The following is a 19871-nucleotide window of genomic DNA, read 5'->3' as shown; positions in this document are numbered from 1 at the left end:
TACAAGAACTCGACACATACAAATCAAATACCAACCTTTTGAATTTTAAGATAAAGATTAAAAAAAAAAAAAAAAACTCTTCCTCAGCTAATTAGATAAAACCCTAAGCAATATATTATTCATTAGAAAATAACTTAGTACATTTAAAAATAAAGAATAGATTTTAAATTAATTCAATATTGCATCATAGTTGATGCGATATTGAATTAATTTAAAAAATGAGCTATTGACACTCAGGTAGTTTGTGGTACATCTCTGAAACCTTTTAGTCGTCGTTTTGCTTTTTATTTGTAATAAAAATCTCATTGTTAAGAATGTTATCATACTTTTCTTAAAAAAAATCAAAAAAAAACTCGTCGAAAAACAGTTACAACTACGAATTAAACATTTAGCAGTATTTCGTTTTTAAGAAATACAGACGATCAGTTTTTGCTTTATCAGAAAATATAAATTGATAAAATATATTATAATACAGCCGTTCTTAATTTCATTTCGAAAACCTTCTAACAAGGACATACGCAAGTACGGGAATTTGCGTACCGTAATCTAGTGATGAATATGCATTCAAAGTTATTTTTTATATACAGTTCTTTTCTCCTTTGAGCTCGATGTCATGTATATAACCAGATAAATGGTACGTGTATGTTTATGTATGTATATGTGTGCGCGCGTATATATATATATATATATATATATATATATATATATATATATATATATATATATATATATATATATATATATATATAAATATATAAAATGTATATATATATACACACACACATAGATACATACATATATCAAATATTGGTTTTACATTGGCTTAAAATGCAAATAAGTTTAAAAGCCTATATTTTTTTGTCGTGTAGGATATTGAAACGGAGAAGTTTGTTAATTGGATACAAACAAGGCAAAACCATATGATTGGTAGACTTAAATGAGATAGCTCACGTGACCATAGACCATAACTATATGGTGGAGAGATTACTCACGTAATTGTACTCAAGTATTGTTGTAAAAACCAAACAACGTTGGTCTCGTAATGTTTAGCAGCAGCAGCATTTCGAATTCCATGGCGTTCATTTGGGTAAACCTGAAAACAACAAACTATTATAGTTTTTCATTTAGCTTTTTTTTTATTGATTTGATGACTCAACACAATTTTATATTATTATAGGATTATATTATTATAAGATAAAACAAATATACAAATATTTCGCACAATTAATAGCTAGGATAACAATTACGAATAATGGTTAGAATAATGTTTTTTTTGAAACAACATTATTTCAAAAATATAAAAATTCTAAAATTTTATAAAAAATTTACTAAATTAAAAAAAATAAAGAATTTAAATCAAAATAATTTAAAATTACTTGTAGCTGGTAGGGCTTGCCTTCCTTAATAAGTTCAGAGATAAGAGCCTTAGTATGACTGAAGTGAACATTTTCATCCATAAGACCATGGATTATCATCAAGCGGTTAGGTCTAAAAAAAACCATTGTTTTATTATTTTAGCACAGTTATTGCAACGCAGAAAAACTTAATTAACTTACTCATTAGGGAACTGACTAGCAAATTTAAGGACCGAACTATCTTGATACGCATTCTTATTTTCGGCTGGAGATTTCATGTAACGTTCAGTATAACCAGTGTCATATAATTGCCAGCATGTAACAGGAGCACCAGCTATAGCCACCTTAATATATATATATATATATATATATATATATATATATATATATATATATATATATATATATATAAACTAATTTAAAACATCAAATAATACGAATTCTCTCAATACTAAATAATTTATTTGAAATTTTCACCGGATTATAAGCACCGGCATCATCAGCATATAATATAATTACAATAATTGTGACCGTTAAATAACAACAAAAATTTTTTAAACTTTGACGTCACCTTTATAATGGCTTCTTTTACGTAAGTATGAAAAATAAAAAAGTCCAAAAATTCGTTTTGACATATTGGTTATTGTCCAAATTCATACCACTGTACAAGAGAGAACATTGATGTTTTTGTATCTCCAAGGCTTCACGGACTTTTCTTTCAAATTTTTTATCCTCAACTTTAAGTGTTTCTGCCCTATCCCATTAAATATCCTAATCGCAATTTACTTTATGCAAAGCTAATGCAGACTGGTTTAACTTGCCTTCAGTCAAAAACTTTTGGTGTTGTTGAACCTTTGTTCTTATTTGAAGTTTCGATTCACCGACATACACTTTGGACATATCTATAAAAGGATTTAATATCAATTGAAGGAATCGTTGTCATTGCCATTTTTATTGCTTTTTCCTCGTGGTATTGTAAAAAAGATTCAGTCAAAACAACCATAAAAGACAATCTAATTGGGCCTGAATTCTTCAACTCATGAATCTCACCGTTCCACAAGAAATAACAACGAAACAAACAAAGTTCAATTAGTTGTTTTGTTTCAGTTAAAGTAAGCTTAGTTGAGTTTTTGTAAGAAACGCTTTTATTTAATTGTTATTTCTTGTGGAACGGTGAGATTCATGAGTTGGAGAATTCAGGCCCAATTGGATTGCCTTTTATGGTTGTTTTGGCTGAATCTTTTTTACAATACCACGAGGAAAAAGCAATAAAAATGGCAATGACAATGATTCCTTCAATTGATATTAAATCCTTTTATAGATATGTAGATGATAGCCACGCTAGATTTTCTAACGTTAAACCAGTCTGCATTAGCTTTGTATAAAGTAAATTGCGATGAGGATATTGAATGGGATAGGGCAGAAACACTTAAAGTTGAGGATAAAAAATTTGAAAGAAAAGTCCGTGAAGCCTTGGAGATACAAAAACATCAATGTTCTCCAATGTACGGTGGTATGAATTTGGACAATGGACAATATGTCAAAACGAATTTTTGGACTTTTTTTTTTTTCATACTTACGTAAAAGAAGCCATTATAAAGATGACGTCAAAGTTTAAAAAATTTTTGTTGTTATTTAACGGTCACAATTTTTATAATTATATTATATTATATGCTGATGATGCCGGTGCCTATAATCCGGCGAAAATTTCAAATAAATTATTTAGTATTGAGAGAATTCGTATTATCTGATGTTTTAAATTAGTTTATATATATATATACTCTCGTACAAGATGTCAACATTTAAATCATATATATATATATATATATATATATATATATATATATATATATATATATATATATATATATATATATATATATATATATATATATGTATATATATACTATAATATAATATATACAGGGGTGTGGAGTCGTAAAAAAAAAGTACCGACTCGGACTCCAATCGTTAAAATTTTCAGAGTACGACTCGGGCTCCAACTCTGACTCCAAATCAAAATTTTTGAAAAATTCTTTGAATTCTTTAAAAAAATATTACGCGATGATTAAAAATTTTTTTTTTACCAATTATATGAAAAGTTCTTTGAAGGTTAAATATTTTGTACATGCATGTGCAATACCGAGAAGCTTTACTGTTGGAGTTGAAGTCACAATTTTGTTTAGCGACTTCGCTAAAAATACTGCGACTCCGACTCCACAGCTCTGAATATATAAAATATACTATATATCGAGGGTATACTGCCAGAATGCACTAAGTCATTTTTTGTTGGTTTTGAGTTAAGTCAACATAAACACTCATTATTATATGCTATATCACTTTCAAAACGCACCAGACCTTATATTCTATATAATACCAAGCTATTGATCATTCTCAAATATACAATGCGAATATACACTATTGCATGAAAATTTTTTTTTTTCATTAAACTGCCATTATCTCAAAACAATGAAAAATGTGTGTGTTCTGGCAGTATACCCTCAATATATATTATATAATATATATATATTAAATAATATATATATGTTATATAATATGTGTTATATAATATATATATATATATATATATATATATATATATATATATATATATATATATATATATATATATATATATAGTTTTATATATGTGTGTATATATATATATATATATATATAGTTTTGTATATGTATATATATATATATATATATATATATATATATATATATATATATATATATACATATGTTATATAATGTATATATATATATATATATATATATATATATACATATATATATATATATATGTTATATAATATATATACATATATATGTTATATAATATATATGTTATATAATATATAATATATATATATATAAATATATATATATATATATATATATACATATATATATACATATATATGTATACATATATATAAAATATATATTAATAATAAAAGTAACTTTTTCGGTAGACAATGCTTAATACAAAAGTAGAGCAAATATATATTAAAATAAATGATGTCAATTGAATTTGAAACATGACTCGGAGTTTCACGCCTCATCCGAACAGAATTTTTTTTTAACACTTTAACACTTTGAACAAGGTTGAAAGCAACAACTACTAGAGTTAGAAGTTACTGGAAGAGAAAAGATGAAGTTTATAGTACTGTTGGAGATACTGTTAATTATTTTCTAAGCCCTCTAATTAAAAGTTTGAATATCTAGGTAACCTCCAAAAAATGTCTTATTTAGACGATACAAAAGAAATTTACTAAGTTTGAGCTTGGTTAAAGGTTTGTTTTTAACAAGCTGAAAAAATATGAATAGTTCTGATAAAAAATTTGTAAAACTATTAGTAATAAAATTGAACAATTTTCAGCTTATGTACAAAAACCACTTTGTATTGGATAATATTGCCATTTAACATCGAATGAAAGAAAAAATTCACAAATAAAATAGTAAACATAATAAAAAGAAAAACCTTAAATATATCAGGGCGCTGAGCCAATCCCATTAATGCTAAGTAACCACCTAAAAAAGAACAATTGCAATAAACAGTTGTAAAAAACAATTGCAATAAACAATTGCAATAAACATAAGAGATTTAAAATAAATAATACTTATAGAAAAGTCATTTATTTTACCATATGACCAGCCATGAATTACTATTCTGTTCATGTCGATTATTCCTGATTTTTCTGCTATTAATTTTAAACCTTCAATCTGCTGCTCAATTTCAATCTGACCCTAAAAATAAGATTTAGAGTATTTACTTCTTCCACCGTATATAGCTTTACGCTGTGCTGCATGATTATTTTACGACCGTATATAGTTTTACGCTGTGCTGCATGATGATAAATTTATAACAATAAACATAAAAATAAAAAATCAGTTGAAGCTATACTATATGAATAATTGAGTTTTAAACTTACAAATAAACACATTAGCAAAATTAAGACCTAGTGGTCTTAGTTTTGATTAGTTTTTCATATTAAGAGTTTAAAACTCAATTAGTTTAGCCAGAAAGCAGGAATTAAATTCAACATTTCATTTTAAAGCTTTAAAATGACAAAAAAGGTTTCGAAAAATTATAGTATTAAAGGCTAATTCGAAAGAACTATTTTGTGATTCTCTAATTGTAAAAACATAATAATTAGGTTTTGAATTATAATGATAATGGTATTTTAATTAATTTTATATGTTTCAAAATAACTGTTGTAATTATTATTTTGTGTCCTGTATAAAAAAATTAATTTAAATTACTCAACTAGAATTTTGTTCATGATACCAGCAATTATTATACATTTTTTTAGGAGTAGCTATCAACACAGGATTATTTGATGGTACTTTAATATTATTAACAAAAATACTTAAAAAAACCAAATCCGAATTTAATACCAAAAAAATAGTAAACCTGAATTTATTAATAGATATAATAACCAATAATCAATAATAGCATTATTAAAATTTATATTATTTAGTAATAAAAATTTCAGCTAATATTCGAAAACTTTATTTTTAAGCAAAAATCAATTGAAAGCTGTTCCACATCTCTTCTGAGCTGGAAGAAGCGGGGAACAGCTTGACTTTTCTTTCTTTTTAATTTCTCTTTGCAAGTAATTAATTAAAGATATCCATACCATACAATTTTGAATGGCTGCTTCAAACCTTATTCCTCTATTACATGATCCCATTGTGTCCAGCATGACAACAGCATAACCAAATGATGGTAAAGCATACAAATTTAATCGACGAACAGAGCGTTGTGAATTTGAGACTAACTAAAATAAATTAAATGACATAAGGGTTATTTCTTACAAAGAGAAATAAAGGTTCCTTATGGACCATCTCAGACTGTTGAGACTTAAATTTTGTAAATTAATATAAATTAAATTGCCTGTTGATCTACACGTGGTGGATAAACATTTTAAAAACATTCCATTGATTGGAGAGCTGCATTCAAAAGTTATAAGTCATCAATGTGAGCCGGATCAAGATTTCTTAAAAATTATCTTTGATGCTAAGCATTTGTTACCTAAGATGGCACTTTTTTTTTCCTTTCTTTTATGCATCAATCAAAGAGTGCTTATCAATCAAAACCAAAAAAAAAAGGAGGTATAAAGGTAAATTTGTTAAAACTTGTTTACTGAATTTTTAAACAATATGCCAATCTAAAAAGTAAAAATAGAACCAAACAAATTTTTTAGAACTAAATAATGCTAAGTAGTATGCCTCAGATCTCTCCTTGTTGTATTGATAAAGCATTAAATAGTGCTATCTTATTAAATTTAGCAAGTCTAAAAAAAGTAATTAAATCTTAACTAAACCATGAGGCTTTTTCTTTGAGAAGCAAAGTAAATCCCATAGATTTTTTTTGTAACTGTCACAAGATAGTTTACTTGTTGAGGTACGAGATGAACTTGATATTGTTGTAATTTTCTTTTTTAGTAATGGAGCTGCATCAAATATAAAAAATTACAAAAATATTATCAACTTATGATAATATATACCATCAACAACATTTCAACATTGCTGCAGGGTGGCACTTTTGTGAAACAGCACACAGTAAAAGTACTTGTGTTGGAGAAACTATAATTTGAAAATTAAATTCATGTTCTACAATACCTGTTACACAAAACCACCACAGTTCCGTACCAATGTCACCTCATTGGAATGATGGTGTTTGCACTAATGTGCAAAATATCAAGATTTGCATACAAATTTATGAAAAAGTCTTCTCTGTGCAGTAAATTCATGTATCCATGCAGAGATGATCTCTGTTGGGTAACTCTGATGCATATTTTATGCAAAGTTCGACCTCTTAAGATTCAGTCTAACGAAGGAAGATTTTATAATAATGACTTAAAAAGAACCATTGAAATTAATTTATATTTGAGAAATTTATTTTTAATTGAATGAAGTAAATTTTTTTAATTGTCATAATAACTTTTTGTTTTAATAACTAAATATGGTCTCAATTACTAAAAAAAATTTAAACTGTAATTTCAAGATATATATAAATATCTTAAATAATTAGTGTCATACATTTAAAACTAATGTAAATTTTTTTATAACTATTTAAGAATTACAAAAGACTTTGTTTTCTGTTATAAATATAATTGTTATAAAGATTATAATTGTTATAAGTTTTAATGTAATTATAAGATTATAAACATCTATTTTTTTAATTATCATTTTATAACAAACAACAATTAAATCAATAAAAACTATTTATTTTTAACTCCTGTGTTTTAAAAAGACAAACAAATAGTATTGATTTGTTTTCATTAAAAATTTACCTGACTTTTAGAAACTCTTTGATTAATGTATATTAGGGTGGTCCTTAAAACAACTTTTTTTAAAAAAATCTGCTCCCACCCCTTAAATGTGTTCTATATAATACGAAAACACTAGGTTTAAATTTTTTTTGAAAAAAACATATTTATAGAGGTCCCCCAAGACCCTTTAATATTTAACGGGTCCCTAATATTTTCAAAAAAAAAGTTTCTCAAAAATAGGTCAACCTGGTACTCAAATGAAGCGCAATTATATAAAAATTTCAAAAATATTATTCATTTTGAAAAATAAATTTGAAGTTTAAACTTATTTATCACAATTATCATAAAAATTCACTTATTTCATTTTTTGCTAAAAAACAAGATTCTTACGTAGTAAAACCTAAAATAACTTTATTATTTCAAAATGAATGTTATTTTTGAAATTTTTATATAATTTCGCTTCATTTGAGTACCAGGTTGACCTATTTTCGAGAAACTTTTTTTTTTTAAATATTAGGGACCCGTTAAATATTAAAGGGTTTTGGGGGACCTCTAAAAATATTTTTTATTCAACAAAATTTTAAACCTAGTGTTTTTGTATTATATAGAACACATTTAAAGGGTGGGAGCAGATTTTTTTCAAAAAAATTGTTTTTAGGGCCACCCTAATGTATATAAGAAATTTTAAAGAAAAAAAAAGGTGCCATCTCAGGTAACAAATGCTTTGCATCAATGATCAACTTTTGAAAAAATCTTGATCCAGCAAAATATGAGATGGTCCATGAGGAATCTCATAAAAACTTACTCCATTTGGTATGGAATGGGAATATTTGGGAATGACCCATAATATAATTTGAATTAAATTTTTTTTTCTTAACTTGATAGTAAAATACCTGAACACCTGGTCCTCCATAAACATACAACATTGTTGGATACTTCTCACCTTCTGTACAGTTCACTGGTTTAAACAGCATCCCATAGATATCATAACCTAATTTATATATTAAACTACAACCAATAAAGACTGGAAACAACAGTTATCTACTATATTATTTCTCAATAAAGACTGGAAACAGCAGTTATCTACTATATTATTTCTCAATAAAGACTGGAAACAGCAGTTATCTACTATATTATTTCTCAATAAAGACTGGAAACAACAGTTATCTACTATATTATTTCTCAAAAATGGATTTTCACATATTGTTTTTCGCTTAGAAAATATTAGTCATATTTTGTTACTTTTTGTGTGTTTAACGTGATCAAATGCACTGAAGAAAATAAAAAGATTTGAAAATTTTACTAACTTAAAACATTCTAAGAAATAAATATTCTAAACATTAAGTTATTCAATATTCAAAAGTAAATTTTCAAAAACTCACCTTGGGAGTTCTTGTACCTAAATAATTCAGGAAGCCTAGAGGTAGGAAGAACATCTAAAAAGTAAAATTATAAAAATAGGTGTAATTAAATATAAACAGTGATGTAAATAAAAAACTTTTTTTTTTGATTAAAATTTAAATACATAAATTATAAATTAAACAACTTAAGCATTGTAAACAAAACAAAAATAAAAACCTCTTGTAAACATTCAAAACAAAAATAAAAACCTCTTGTAAACATTCAAAACAAAAATAAAAACCTCTTGTAAACATTCAAAACAAAAATAAAAACCTCTTGGAGCTTCCACCCAACCTATACTGTGCAACGATATCTTTTTTTGTTCTGTTGAATAGATAGTATTAATTTTGCACAGATTTACTTGAGTTAATGAAGTCACAGAAGAAGATAATATTACTGCATAAGAACAATCCTAAAAAAAAAAGTCTAGTGATAAACTTGGAATAGATCAAGATTGACATCCTTGTTGGAAAGACAGAGCACAGAGAATACTAAGGTTTCTTTTCAATAGTTCTTCTTGCAAGTCCAGTGCCAGGGCTCACTATCTAACTAAAGGATAGAGCCTAAATTATTAGACCTTAATTATTAAATTAAATTAATAGGTCTAAATTATTCTAACAAAGATTTATGCTCTTCACTTTTACATTCTGGTATGTTTACTAATGAGGACTTCTGTCCAAAAATGGAACAGCTCTAACTCAAATTGATCTGCACACTGAGAGCTGCACATACCTTACCACCAATCATGGTAAGCTCCAATTTATGATCTACAAAGATATTATTGGTTATTTCAAAACCTTCGATAAACTTCATCAACACCTCCCTGATCCCGGACCAAGAAGTAAGTCACTCTGCTGTCTTTGCCCATCTTCTATTGAATTGTTTAAGGAATAACAAAGCACACCATTTGTCTTCTTCCCACATCCCTGATTTTCAGTCCCACAAACTAGGACTGAAACAGCAACATACAACACCCCCCACACAAACGAAATAGAAATGCAGGGCCATGGGTCCCAGTCAAAACCAAAACTAATGTTTTGCAATAATTGAGGATGAATCTGGGATAAATGAGGTTTAAAAGATTGACTTGGAAATACAAAATTAATAACTTGGGGTAAAAATTTCTGTTGGAATAGATAGTAGGCATACCAGCATGATTTTATAATTGATCTCAGGTGCTGCTTTTTTTTAGTTCTAGGTTTGATATAGAATTTATTTTTTACAAAAATACTATACTAAAAAAACATATATATATTTTTTTAAATAATTTTTTTTTGCTATTTGTGTATTTTATTCAAAATATATATATAAAAATGGTAATGTTAATGAATAATTTTAGAGGTATTTTAATAGTGGACGTCATTTGTCAGTACTTTTCAATGAAATTGCAAAGTCTTTTAAATTTAAAACATTCTAATTTTTAAATAGCAAAAAATATGATTTTAAAACTTTAAGTTTTGGAGAACTTCCTAACTGCTGACCTACTGTATACTGGTTTAATAGCTAACATTCTCCTGCCCTGCTGTATACTGGTTTAATAGCTAACATTCTCCTGCCCTGCTGTATACTGGTTTAATAGCTAACATTCTCCTGCCCTGCTGTATACTGGTTTAATAGCTAACATTCTCCTGGCCTACTGTATACTGGTTTAATAGCTAACATTCTCCTGAATCAAAAAAGTGAAGAACAATAGTTCATTTTTATTATGTCAAATGTTTTTTCATCCAAAAAGAAACTATATATGATCAAGTCAAACTATTGGAGTAAACTATGAAATATACAAAACGACACATGAATATTTGAAGTCTGCAATTGAATCTCAAGATGCAAAAATCGCAAGGTTTAAAACATCTGAGCATAAGTATAAGAGTGTTGATAAATAATCTTGACAAAAAAATTATTTTACCAACAGTATATATTCCCCATTTTAACATCAGCATAAGTTATTACCATATGGTTGTTCTCTATTGACACTTACTAAACAGAAAACCCTGTTATCTATAAAACTATATCATTAAATTGGTATAAAATTTTGAAAACTAAGGCTGTTTTCACAACAACTTTTTTTGACTTTATCTAAGTCAAAACAATAGCAAATAAAAAACCATTGAAGTTTTTGTTAGGAAAAAAAGTACAAAAAAAAAAATAATAAATAACACGATTTTTTTCTAAATATGTTTAACTGAACTTATTTTCAAAAACTACTCACTTTGCTTAGAGTGACAGTATGAGAATAACCAAGCAGAGTCATTCGCTCAATCCATTCAGGTGTTGTCAAAGAAACACAGTAACTAAAATATACAAAAACTGATTTAAAAAATCGATAATAAAGTTAAATTCAAGAATACATGAATACATTTAAATAAGGAGTTGTCCACAAATTATGTCACCCAATAGGAGGGGCGTAGGTTGTTGTAGTGAATAATGATTTTGTGATGATTTGTCACAAGGGAGAGAGGGGTATCTGATTTTGTGAAGCAAAAATGATTTAGATTTTTTATTTTTTAAATCTATAAAACTTTTTGTTTGATTTTGATATTCGAAACACAAATCCTTAGGTGATATATATACATGATAAATATGCAATTCAATTAATGAATGTATACTACACTATTATTCTACAATGTAGAATGATGGCGTAATATAGCTTACAGCTATCACTCAATGATAGCTACGAATGATATAGTCATAATGCAGCCTACTGCTATATCATTAAAAAGAAATAATCATTAATAAACAATAAAAGTACACATAAAACTACTTTCAAATAAAACAAAATTAAAACATTGTTTTAATTTTGACCATAACTCAAACCTGTGCTTCTGCTTTTGTAAAATATTGTGATACCAACAGTACACTAAATTATTGTGTAACACGTATATTAAAAATGTATACTTATTAATTTTGTCTGATAAATATCCTCAGAGGTAATTTGTCCATTTAGTCAGACAATAAGTCAATTAAATTTATTAAATTTTACAATCAGTTAAAAGAGGGCTGGTGGAGGGGGAGGGAGATTCCAAGGCTGTCAAAAAATTATGTGACATAATTCATGGACAATCTCTCTAAAATAAATAAATATATTTAGCAGTTTTATATTTTCCAGACATGAATATGTTTTTTAATAGTCTTCAGAATATTAAGTAATTGTATAATGAAGACTTACAGATGTTTTTCTAGAGGTGTGTCTTTGGTACCCAGAAAATAAACTAAATCATTTCTTTCATCTAACCAAATCTAATGATTAAACTCTTTAAATTAAATAATTAAACAAAACAAATTATAAGATTATCCAAACATTCATGTTTGGATGGTTTTAGTCAGTTTTTTGTCTATACTGATAACCAACAATAATGAACCATTGCAAAGGTTACTAAAGGTATATTGACTGATGTTATTTGCTTCTGGGACAATAAATTTAAAACATAATATGTAAAAAGTATATAAATAAATACACATAATTGAATACAGAAAAAAAAAAAAAAAAAAAGCATATACTATCAAAAAGAAAAAGAAATTATTTTCTTCATTTTGTAAAGTAAAACATCAAGTATAATAAAATATGCAGCTCAATGCAGTCAATTACACTGTTCAGACACACCATTCATAAAATACTATTAAATATATAAAAAAATTTCAGTATAGATAAAACCTTTTCACTATCCACATCCCATTCTCCTTGAGTTAAAGGCTGTTCTGTTAATACTCGACAATGACGAACGACATATTCACTATTACTTATTTCCATGTTATCAATGTTATCTAAAGTTTCATCCTCTGTTGTCACTGTATATCTATATAAATGCTTAAAAAAGGTTTTTTCAGACATCCATATAAATGATATTTCATTGCATAAACAAGATGATATAAAATGAAGAGCATTGGAGACCTTAATAAAAAATATAATAATATATATGTGTGTGTGTGTGTCTATATATAAATACACACACACATACACACACGCAAAACAAGTAAACAAAAATCTGAATTATTAAAAATTACATTGAACCAGTAGTCAGATTTTTCATCCAACAAGATGTCAATTTTTTCATTTACATGGTTGCTTGAATTCACAATACAAAATGCAGAGCTTGGTATTCGTAATAATGCAGATCTGTTTTGAGCTCTGTTTAAAACTTGAATCCATATACTGAAATTTAAGTTTAATATTATGCAAATTACTACACGAAAACAAAAGTTACTACATAAAAACACAGTATTGCATAAAAGCACTTACCACTACATGAAAGTATTTTATTAAAAAACAAGTTATTACAATAAAGTGCAAATTACTTTATATTATAAAAATTCAAATCGCTACATGTAAGTTTAGTTTTATGCCAGTATTTGTAAATCATTTAGTGCACAAAAACAAGTGAACACTTAGATTCACAATTACGCAAGTTAAGTAACATAATCACTTACTATTATTATCTATTACTAATTAATTACTATTATTATTATACTGATGCACTTACACCACTTCAAAATTATAATCACATGTTTAGAGTTAAACAAACTATTTCTCAAATAATAAATTGTAAAAAGACTGTAAAAGATGCTATAAGAAAAAATATCTTGGGCAGACATTTTAGTAAAAGTCAGCAAAAAAGTTAAAAGGAAATGTCTTAAGCCTAATAGTTTCTACAAACTTATATTTGCTTTCATAATTATAAGTATAAATGCATTTATACATACAAACTACTTATCAAATAAAAAATACAGTAGAAGGTATATATTAAAGTGTGCATTTCAAAAAACTGTGCATAGAATATATATATATATATATATATATATATATATATATATATATATATATATATATATATATATATATATATATATATATAAATATAAAACACTCTACAATGAAATTTGGTTTAAAAGTAACTGAAAAGTCGTTGGTATTAATTTTTGAAAAAGTTCACCATGGTGACCACCACCATCATCACCCACCATGACCCTTGATTACATGCTGGGTCCCAATTATTAGTTGATTTTTTTTCTTCAAAAGTATATCAACCTGATTTTTATAGTGATTTTAAAATTCATAATATTTTCTATTGAAACCTTTTCCTAAAAAAAAAATTGCTACAAAATGTCATAAAAAAGGAACTTTTCTGTTTTTAGTTAAAAACTGTTGTTTTTTTGTATATCAAATATTAGCAATTTATTTTTATTCAAAATTACTATTTCTGAAATTTCTATGAAATTCTGGTTCTTTTGAGACCCAGGTTGATATACTTTTAAAGAAATTTTTTTTTACTGATATATGGGACCCAGTATGTAATCAAAGATCATGGAGGGTTACCTTTTTCAAAAATTAATACCAAAGACTTTTCAGTTACTTTCAAACCAAAGTTCATCTATTTTTTATACAGGAAACTGAAGGTATCAAAGTTAACACCCTAATGTATGTATTTTGAAAAATATATACATTCACCCTGCCATTGAAAAAACGATTTTGACATAAAATTGGTTTTTCAATGGCGGGGTGAACTTTTTTCAAAAGATATGCAAATAATAGTTCATTTCGTGCTTTTTAGGTAAAAGTTCATCAAACTACAGTACAGGAGCATAGGTTTGAAAAAAAAGTCATAACCCTAATATATATTTATATATATATATATATATATATATATAATATATATATATATATATATATATATATATATATATATCTGCTGTTTTAGGTGAGCAGTGTGACATCATATTGAAATAGCCTGCTGCCCGGGACTACAGTACATACATCGACTGACAAATAGCCTGACTCGCAACGAAGTGCTGATGCATCGACCGAGGGTTTGGCATGGGGCAGCAATCTTTTCATTCATTATTCTTTTCTTCTTTTTCTAAAAATGTATGAATTAAGATAAGCAAAAAAAGCAAGCAAATGCTTATGTAAATATGCTATAGTAGCTAAAAATAATTGGAAAAAAATTAAAAAATTTAAAATAAAGATTTTTCTTTAAAAAGATTGCTTGTCCAAAACCCTTGGGGATATAGCAGCACTCTTTGCATGTTTTTTAATTCAGTCAATGTATGTACACTCATTGAATATTCTACCAATTCAAGTCAGTTGATGTCAGATCAAATCTGTCTTCTTTGTTTGGTTAGCACTTTCACATTCAAGCCATTTTGCGCTTGCCCACATGCCCGCAAAAACTTTGTCGAGCACATAAAAAAGTGTTTGTCAAAAAAGTAAAAGTTCTTTTTTTTTAATTGCAACCAATTTTTTTTGTTCATCAAATACTTTTATGAAAAAACATGAAACACTTTAATTTATGAATTATTTTATTTAGAATTCAAATAAACATTTGTTTTGCTGTTTTTAATGTAATTACCTTATCTAGAATTTAAATAAATTGTTTTTTTTTTGCCGTTTCTATTTGAATTATTTTTATTTCAAATTTAAAGAAAACTTTCATTTTGATGTTTTTTTTTAATTATTTTATTTAGAACTTGAATAAAATATTTGTCTTTCTGTTTTTATTTTAATTATTTTGTTAATATTTATATAAAAGTTTTATATACTTTAACTTTATTGCCATTTTTGTTTTAATCATTTTATCTAGAATTTAAATAGAATGTTTGTTTACCTGTTTTTAAAAAAAAATTATTTTCTATGGTCAAAAATGTATCATCAACACGATTATATCTATTTTGAAAGTCTTATAAAATCGTAAAACAAATTAGTCTTTATTATACATATTGTTAATATTTATTATATATTAAATAGGAAAAAAGAAAAAATTCATATCCAAATGATAACATTTTATTTTTCTGATTTTCATTAAAAACTTATCAATAACACTAAATAAAACTTTTTCAATAAAAATAAATCATAAATAAACATATCAAATAATAATTATTATTTATAAAGCACTTTTACATTTATATACTAAACATATTAAAATAAAGACCTACTGTTCACCATTTGGCATCCATCCACATCTCACAATGTATTCAACCCACGAAAACTTTTCATAAAAATCTACGCACAGCTCATAATGAGTGATTGAACCAGCTATGAACTGAAATTAAATTGCTTAAGTTTTTTTTTAACATACTTTGAATATTTAAATTCTATAAATATTATACTCTTGACTTATAAAAAATAGATTTAATATTATTTTTTCAAAAAAGACTTAGTTATTTTAATTTCCATTTCTGATTTTTTTTTTTAAAGAGAATTTTTGCATGAAGTCATATTTTAACTTAAGCATTGTTAAATAAATATCATTTTTAAAGTAATAAACAAAACTATAAGAATACACTTGATATATAGACATCAAATATAAATAAACATGATATATAGATATCAGGGATGGAGTCCCAAAACTCAGATTGTAAAAAAAATTTAGGTTTGCAGACAAAAACTCAGATTGCAAAATTTAGGTTTGCAGAAAAAAGAAAAATTGATAGCAAAAACCAAGTGTTGTAAAAATAAAACTTAAAGAGATTTATATAGTAAGAGACAAATATTGCAAGAATAGAACAGAATCTAAAAAGAAATTGATAGCAAGTGTCAAATGTTACAAGAATAAATAAAATTTAAACAACAGAACTAAAAAAAGTTCAAATTTAATTACTATTAAGTTAAAGCAAATATAATAGTTCTAAATACTTTTAAGCAAAAAAAAATAAAAATAAATAGTAATCAGAACAGATGTATACAATATAGCAGTTTCTGAAAAAAAAAGTTGAGCCAGATAAAGAAAATTTAAAAAGTGATAAAAGATGAAATAGTGAAAAGCAAAAAGCATTAACCATCACCATTTTAGGACCCTATTTTCCACGTGTATCCAGGTTGAATATTTCTTATAACATTTTTTGAGTCACACCACAAGACCATTTTATTATCAACTTCATAATTCTGTTAAGATACTGGACATCAATCTTTATTACCCATGTTTCATTGCAGTACATAATAACATCCTGGATGCATATGATGTATAACTTTTCTTTATTCTCTATTGATGCACCTCTTGCTGTTAAAAGTGAAAATAATATTCTTTGAACTTGGTCTAGACATATCTTACTCTTGCACTTAATGTCTCTAATGATCCACCAGCTGGTTGTATATCCAAGACGAAAAAAAACTTACACACTCTATTTTTTCCACTACTATTTATTTAAACCTCTTTTTGACTTATCTCTATTCAACAAAATCTACTCTCAATATAAAATCTTTTGTAAACCCAATCTTTACAAACTGTACAAACAATAGTTTGCTCCAACTCCTTTCTGACACACTCCTCATGGCCCACATTTTCTATTTGCTTATTCTTGACTTTACAATATAATCTTTTTCTTATTCATGTTTACGCGGAGCCCTTTTGCTTTTGTTCCATCTTACTAACTCTGAAAACTTAGTAATAACTCTTCCTTTATCTCTGCAATCAAGCATAAGTCCTCTGCATAAAACATTCTTATGGTAAACCAACAGGGAAAAAATGGGGCAGGATAAGAAATGTTTTATATATATATATATCAAGCCTTGTCGGCCGCACGCCTTGTCCACATTTAAAGTATTTTTTTTAGACAAACTGACCATGGCAGTTCGCATCTTTTTAACTTATAAAGCATTTCAATAATTGGCGGCAAAAAGCTAAACTTATCTACTAAGAAAAAATAAAACAATTTTAAAAAAAGGAAACAAAATTGTAACGAAATATCAAAGTTGTAACGAAATATAATTGAAAACAATACATCCTCAAGACACAATACTGTGAGTATTGAGAATATGGTATCATAAGATACCATCGTACAATTCCAACCAAGTGCATAAAAAATAATATTAAGATGGATTTATTACCTGATTTAAAGAGCAGTCTAAACAAAATTCCACTATTTTTAAAGTTGATTTTGCATTTGTTGATCCAGCCTTTGGATATCTATAGTTTTCAACAAAGTTTGTGAACGACACTTCTGAATGTGATCCCATTTGAAATTCTTCAACTGCACGCTCATCTACCTATAAAAAAAGAATATTAGAACATTACACTTTAATTAATATTTTACATAACACTTTTATTATTGTTTTGTAAAACACATTTTAATTGATGAATAAATTTTTAAAATGCTGTACAAACTTTTTAGCAGAATCACTTTATCTTTTTTCGCTAAATATTTTATGATACCGCAAAACTTATCATTTTAATTTTTTTCGTCTTTTCATAATTCACAGACCTAATCATTTAACGGAAATATACCGTAGTCAACAAAATATCATACAGATGCTATAATATTTAAAAATTGCCATTACTACACTGAGTAGAAAGAAAAACAAAATAAGTTAACTGTAAAATTTGTGAAAATCCAATTTATTCAATTGTATTTATTATTGTAAACTTATTTTATTTTTATTAATTTTTATCTTATCAATATTATTGAAGTTTTAAATTTATTTTTTAAATTACATCCCATATTTATTGGAAAAATAAAATATTCAATTTTCTAGCAAGCATTCTTATAGAATGTGACACTTGTAAAATGTGACACTTCATTTTAAAACAAGTTATTTGTTAGATTTCTTAAAACATTTATAAAACTTAAGAAGTTGGATTTTATTGATACTAATTTTTTCAACAAAAACAAAATTTTTGCACCAATAAAACTTTAACAAAAGTTATTAAGTAGTTTTGCATTCCTCCGTTTTCTAGTTTTATTAATAAAAAAATGTTAACCTTTTCAATACAGTTACAATTTAGCAATTCTGATTTTTTTCAATAACATTTATAATTGAAATTAAGTTAAAAAAACTATTCAATAACTGAAATAACATATTTCAATTAACTTACTACTTCATATAGTATTCTGTACATCTGCATTGAACCTAATAAAAAAAAATTTCAAATCATCTATTAATAAAAAAACAGAGGCTGCCAAAAATCTTTTTATTCTAAAATCTTCTTGGCTTTAAAACTTGATCTGTAAATCATATAACTCGGCATTTTTTTAAATAAAATGAACTAAAATATATTTTCATATTTAATGTTTATTACAGCACTAGAATAAATAAGCATAATTGGACTAACGCTACTTCAAGTGCACAACACTACTATTAATACAATTTGTTATTTTATTGTGTAGAACAAGAAAAAATAAAAAAAAGTGTTGGGATAATTATTTAGCAAATGAAGAAAAACAATATAAATGGTTTTTAGTATAGACACCCAACTTGGCTCGAACTTATAAGATTAAACAAAAAATATCAAACTAACTAATAAAAATTCTTTAAAAGTATTTTTTAAACTAACAAGAAAATAATCAGCACACACAACAAATTACCATTGTCTTGATGATAAACTGGTTCCCACCAATATCCAGTAAATCGGTCAAACTCTTCTTGTGTTACATATGCAGGTACGCCTGCTGATAAAGCTTCCTCTCGTGATGAATCTCTAACAAATGTCAACCTCATCTCTGATCCACCTAATGTATTCACAACCCAAATATCACCATGATCAATGAATGATAAGATATTTGGATTACAGGGGCACATTTTTGTATCCATTTTACTGCCAAAAAGATTTGTTGGGATGGCATGAGGTGTAGCATACTGTAAAAGAAAGTATAAAAAGATTTTTACCAATGAACTTCTCAGCTAAAATCACATTTACTGGAGTAGCTATCTAATGAGAATTATTATCGTAGTATAATATTACTTAAACTTGTTGTTCGAACAAAGGAATTCCAGGCCCTTCTGATTTAATTATATAGTAGTATATAAAAAAAGCATAGTGTAAAAAAATACACAAAAAAATTAACATAAGAGAGTTTATGCAGCAATCACATCAAAGTCTTCATCAAAGTCAAGATCTAA

At 26.2% G+C, this 19871-nt stretch overlaps 1 protein-coding gene across 1 annotated transcript in view; it reads right to left on the bottom strand.

Annotated features, from left to right (window-relative positions):
- Positions 1 to 380: 380 nt before the first annotated feature.
- The window catches only part of LOC100207771 (dipeptidyl peptidase 9), a 31673-nt gene continuing 12182 nt past the window's right edge, over positions 381 to 19871 (bottom strand). Inside the window, exons 3-19 of the mRNA XM_065813727.1 lie at positions 19337 to 19607; positions 18847 to 18881; positions 17862 to 18020; positions 15971 to 16077; positions 13046 to 13193; positions 12696 to 12932; positions 12210 to 12280; positions 11253 to 11334; positions 9317 to 9455; positions 9025 to 9078; positions 8536 to 8633; positions 6005 to 6145; positions 5009 to 5111; positions 4846 to 4895; positions 1557 to 1699; positions 1377 to 1488; positions 381 to 1093 (exon numbers count right to left, since the gene is read on the bottom strand). Of these exons, the coding sequence (XP_065669799.1) occupies positions 989 to 1093; positions 1377 to 1488; positions 1557 to 1699; positions 4846 to 4895; positions 5009 to 5111; positions 6005 to 6145; positions 8536 to 8633; positions 9025 to 9078; positions 9317 to 9455; positions 11253 to 11334; positions 12210 to 12280; positions 12696 to 12932; positions 13046 to 13193; positions 15971 to 16077; positions 17862 to 18020; positions 18847 to 18881; positions 19337 to 19607 (2055 nt within the window). The 3' untranslated portion in view covers positions 381 to 988. The remainder of the gene's footprint in view (positions 1094 to 1376; positions 1489 to 1556; positions 1700 to 4845; positions 4896 to 5008; positions 5112 to 6004; positions 6146 to 8535; positions 8634 to 9024; positions 9079 to 9316; positions 9456 to 11252; positions 11335 to 12209; positions 12281 to 12695; positions 12933 to 13045; positions 13194 to 15970; positions 16078 to 17861; positions 18021 to 18846; positions 18882 to 19336; positions 19608 to 19871) is intronic.

Source organism: Hydra vulgaris, chromosome 12, assembly GCF_038396675.1.
Source record: "Hydra vulgaris chromosome 12, alternate assembly HydraT2T_AEP".
Lineage (NCBI taxonomy): Eukaryota > Metazoa > Cnidaria > Hydrozoa > Anthoathecata > Hydridae > Hydra > Hydra vulgaris.
Note: the sequence above shows the minus strand (reverse complement) of the source record. Positions and strands in the feature narration are given on the sequence as shown.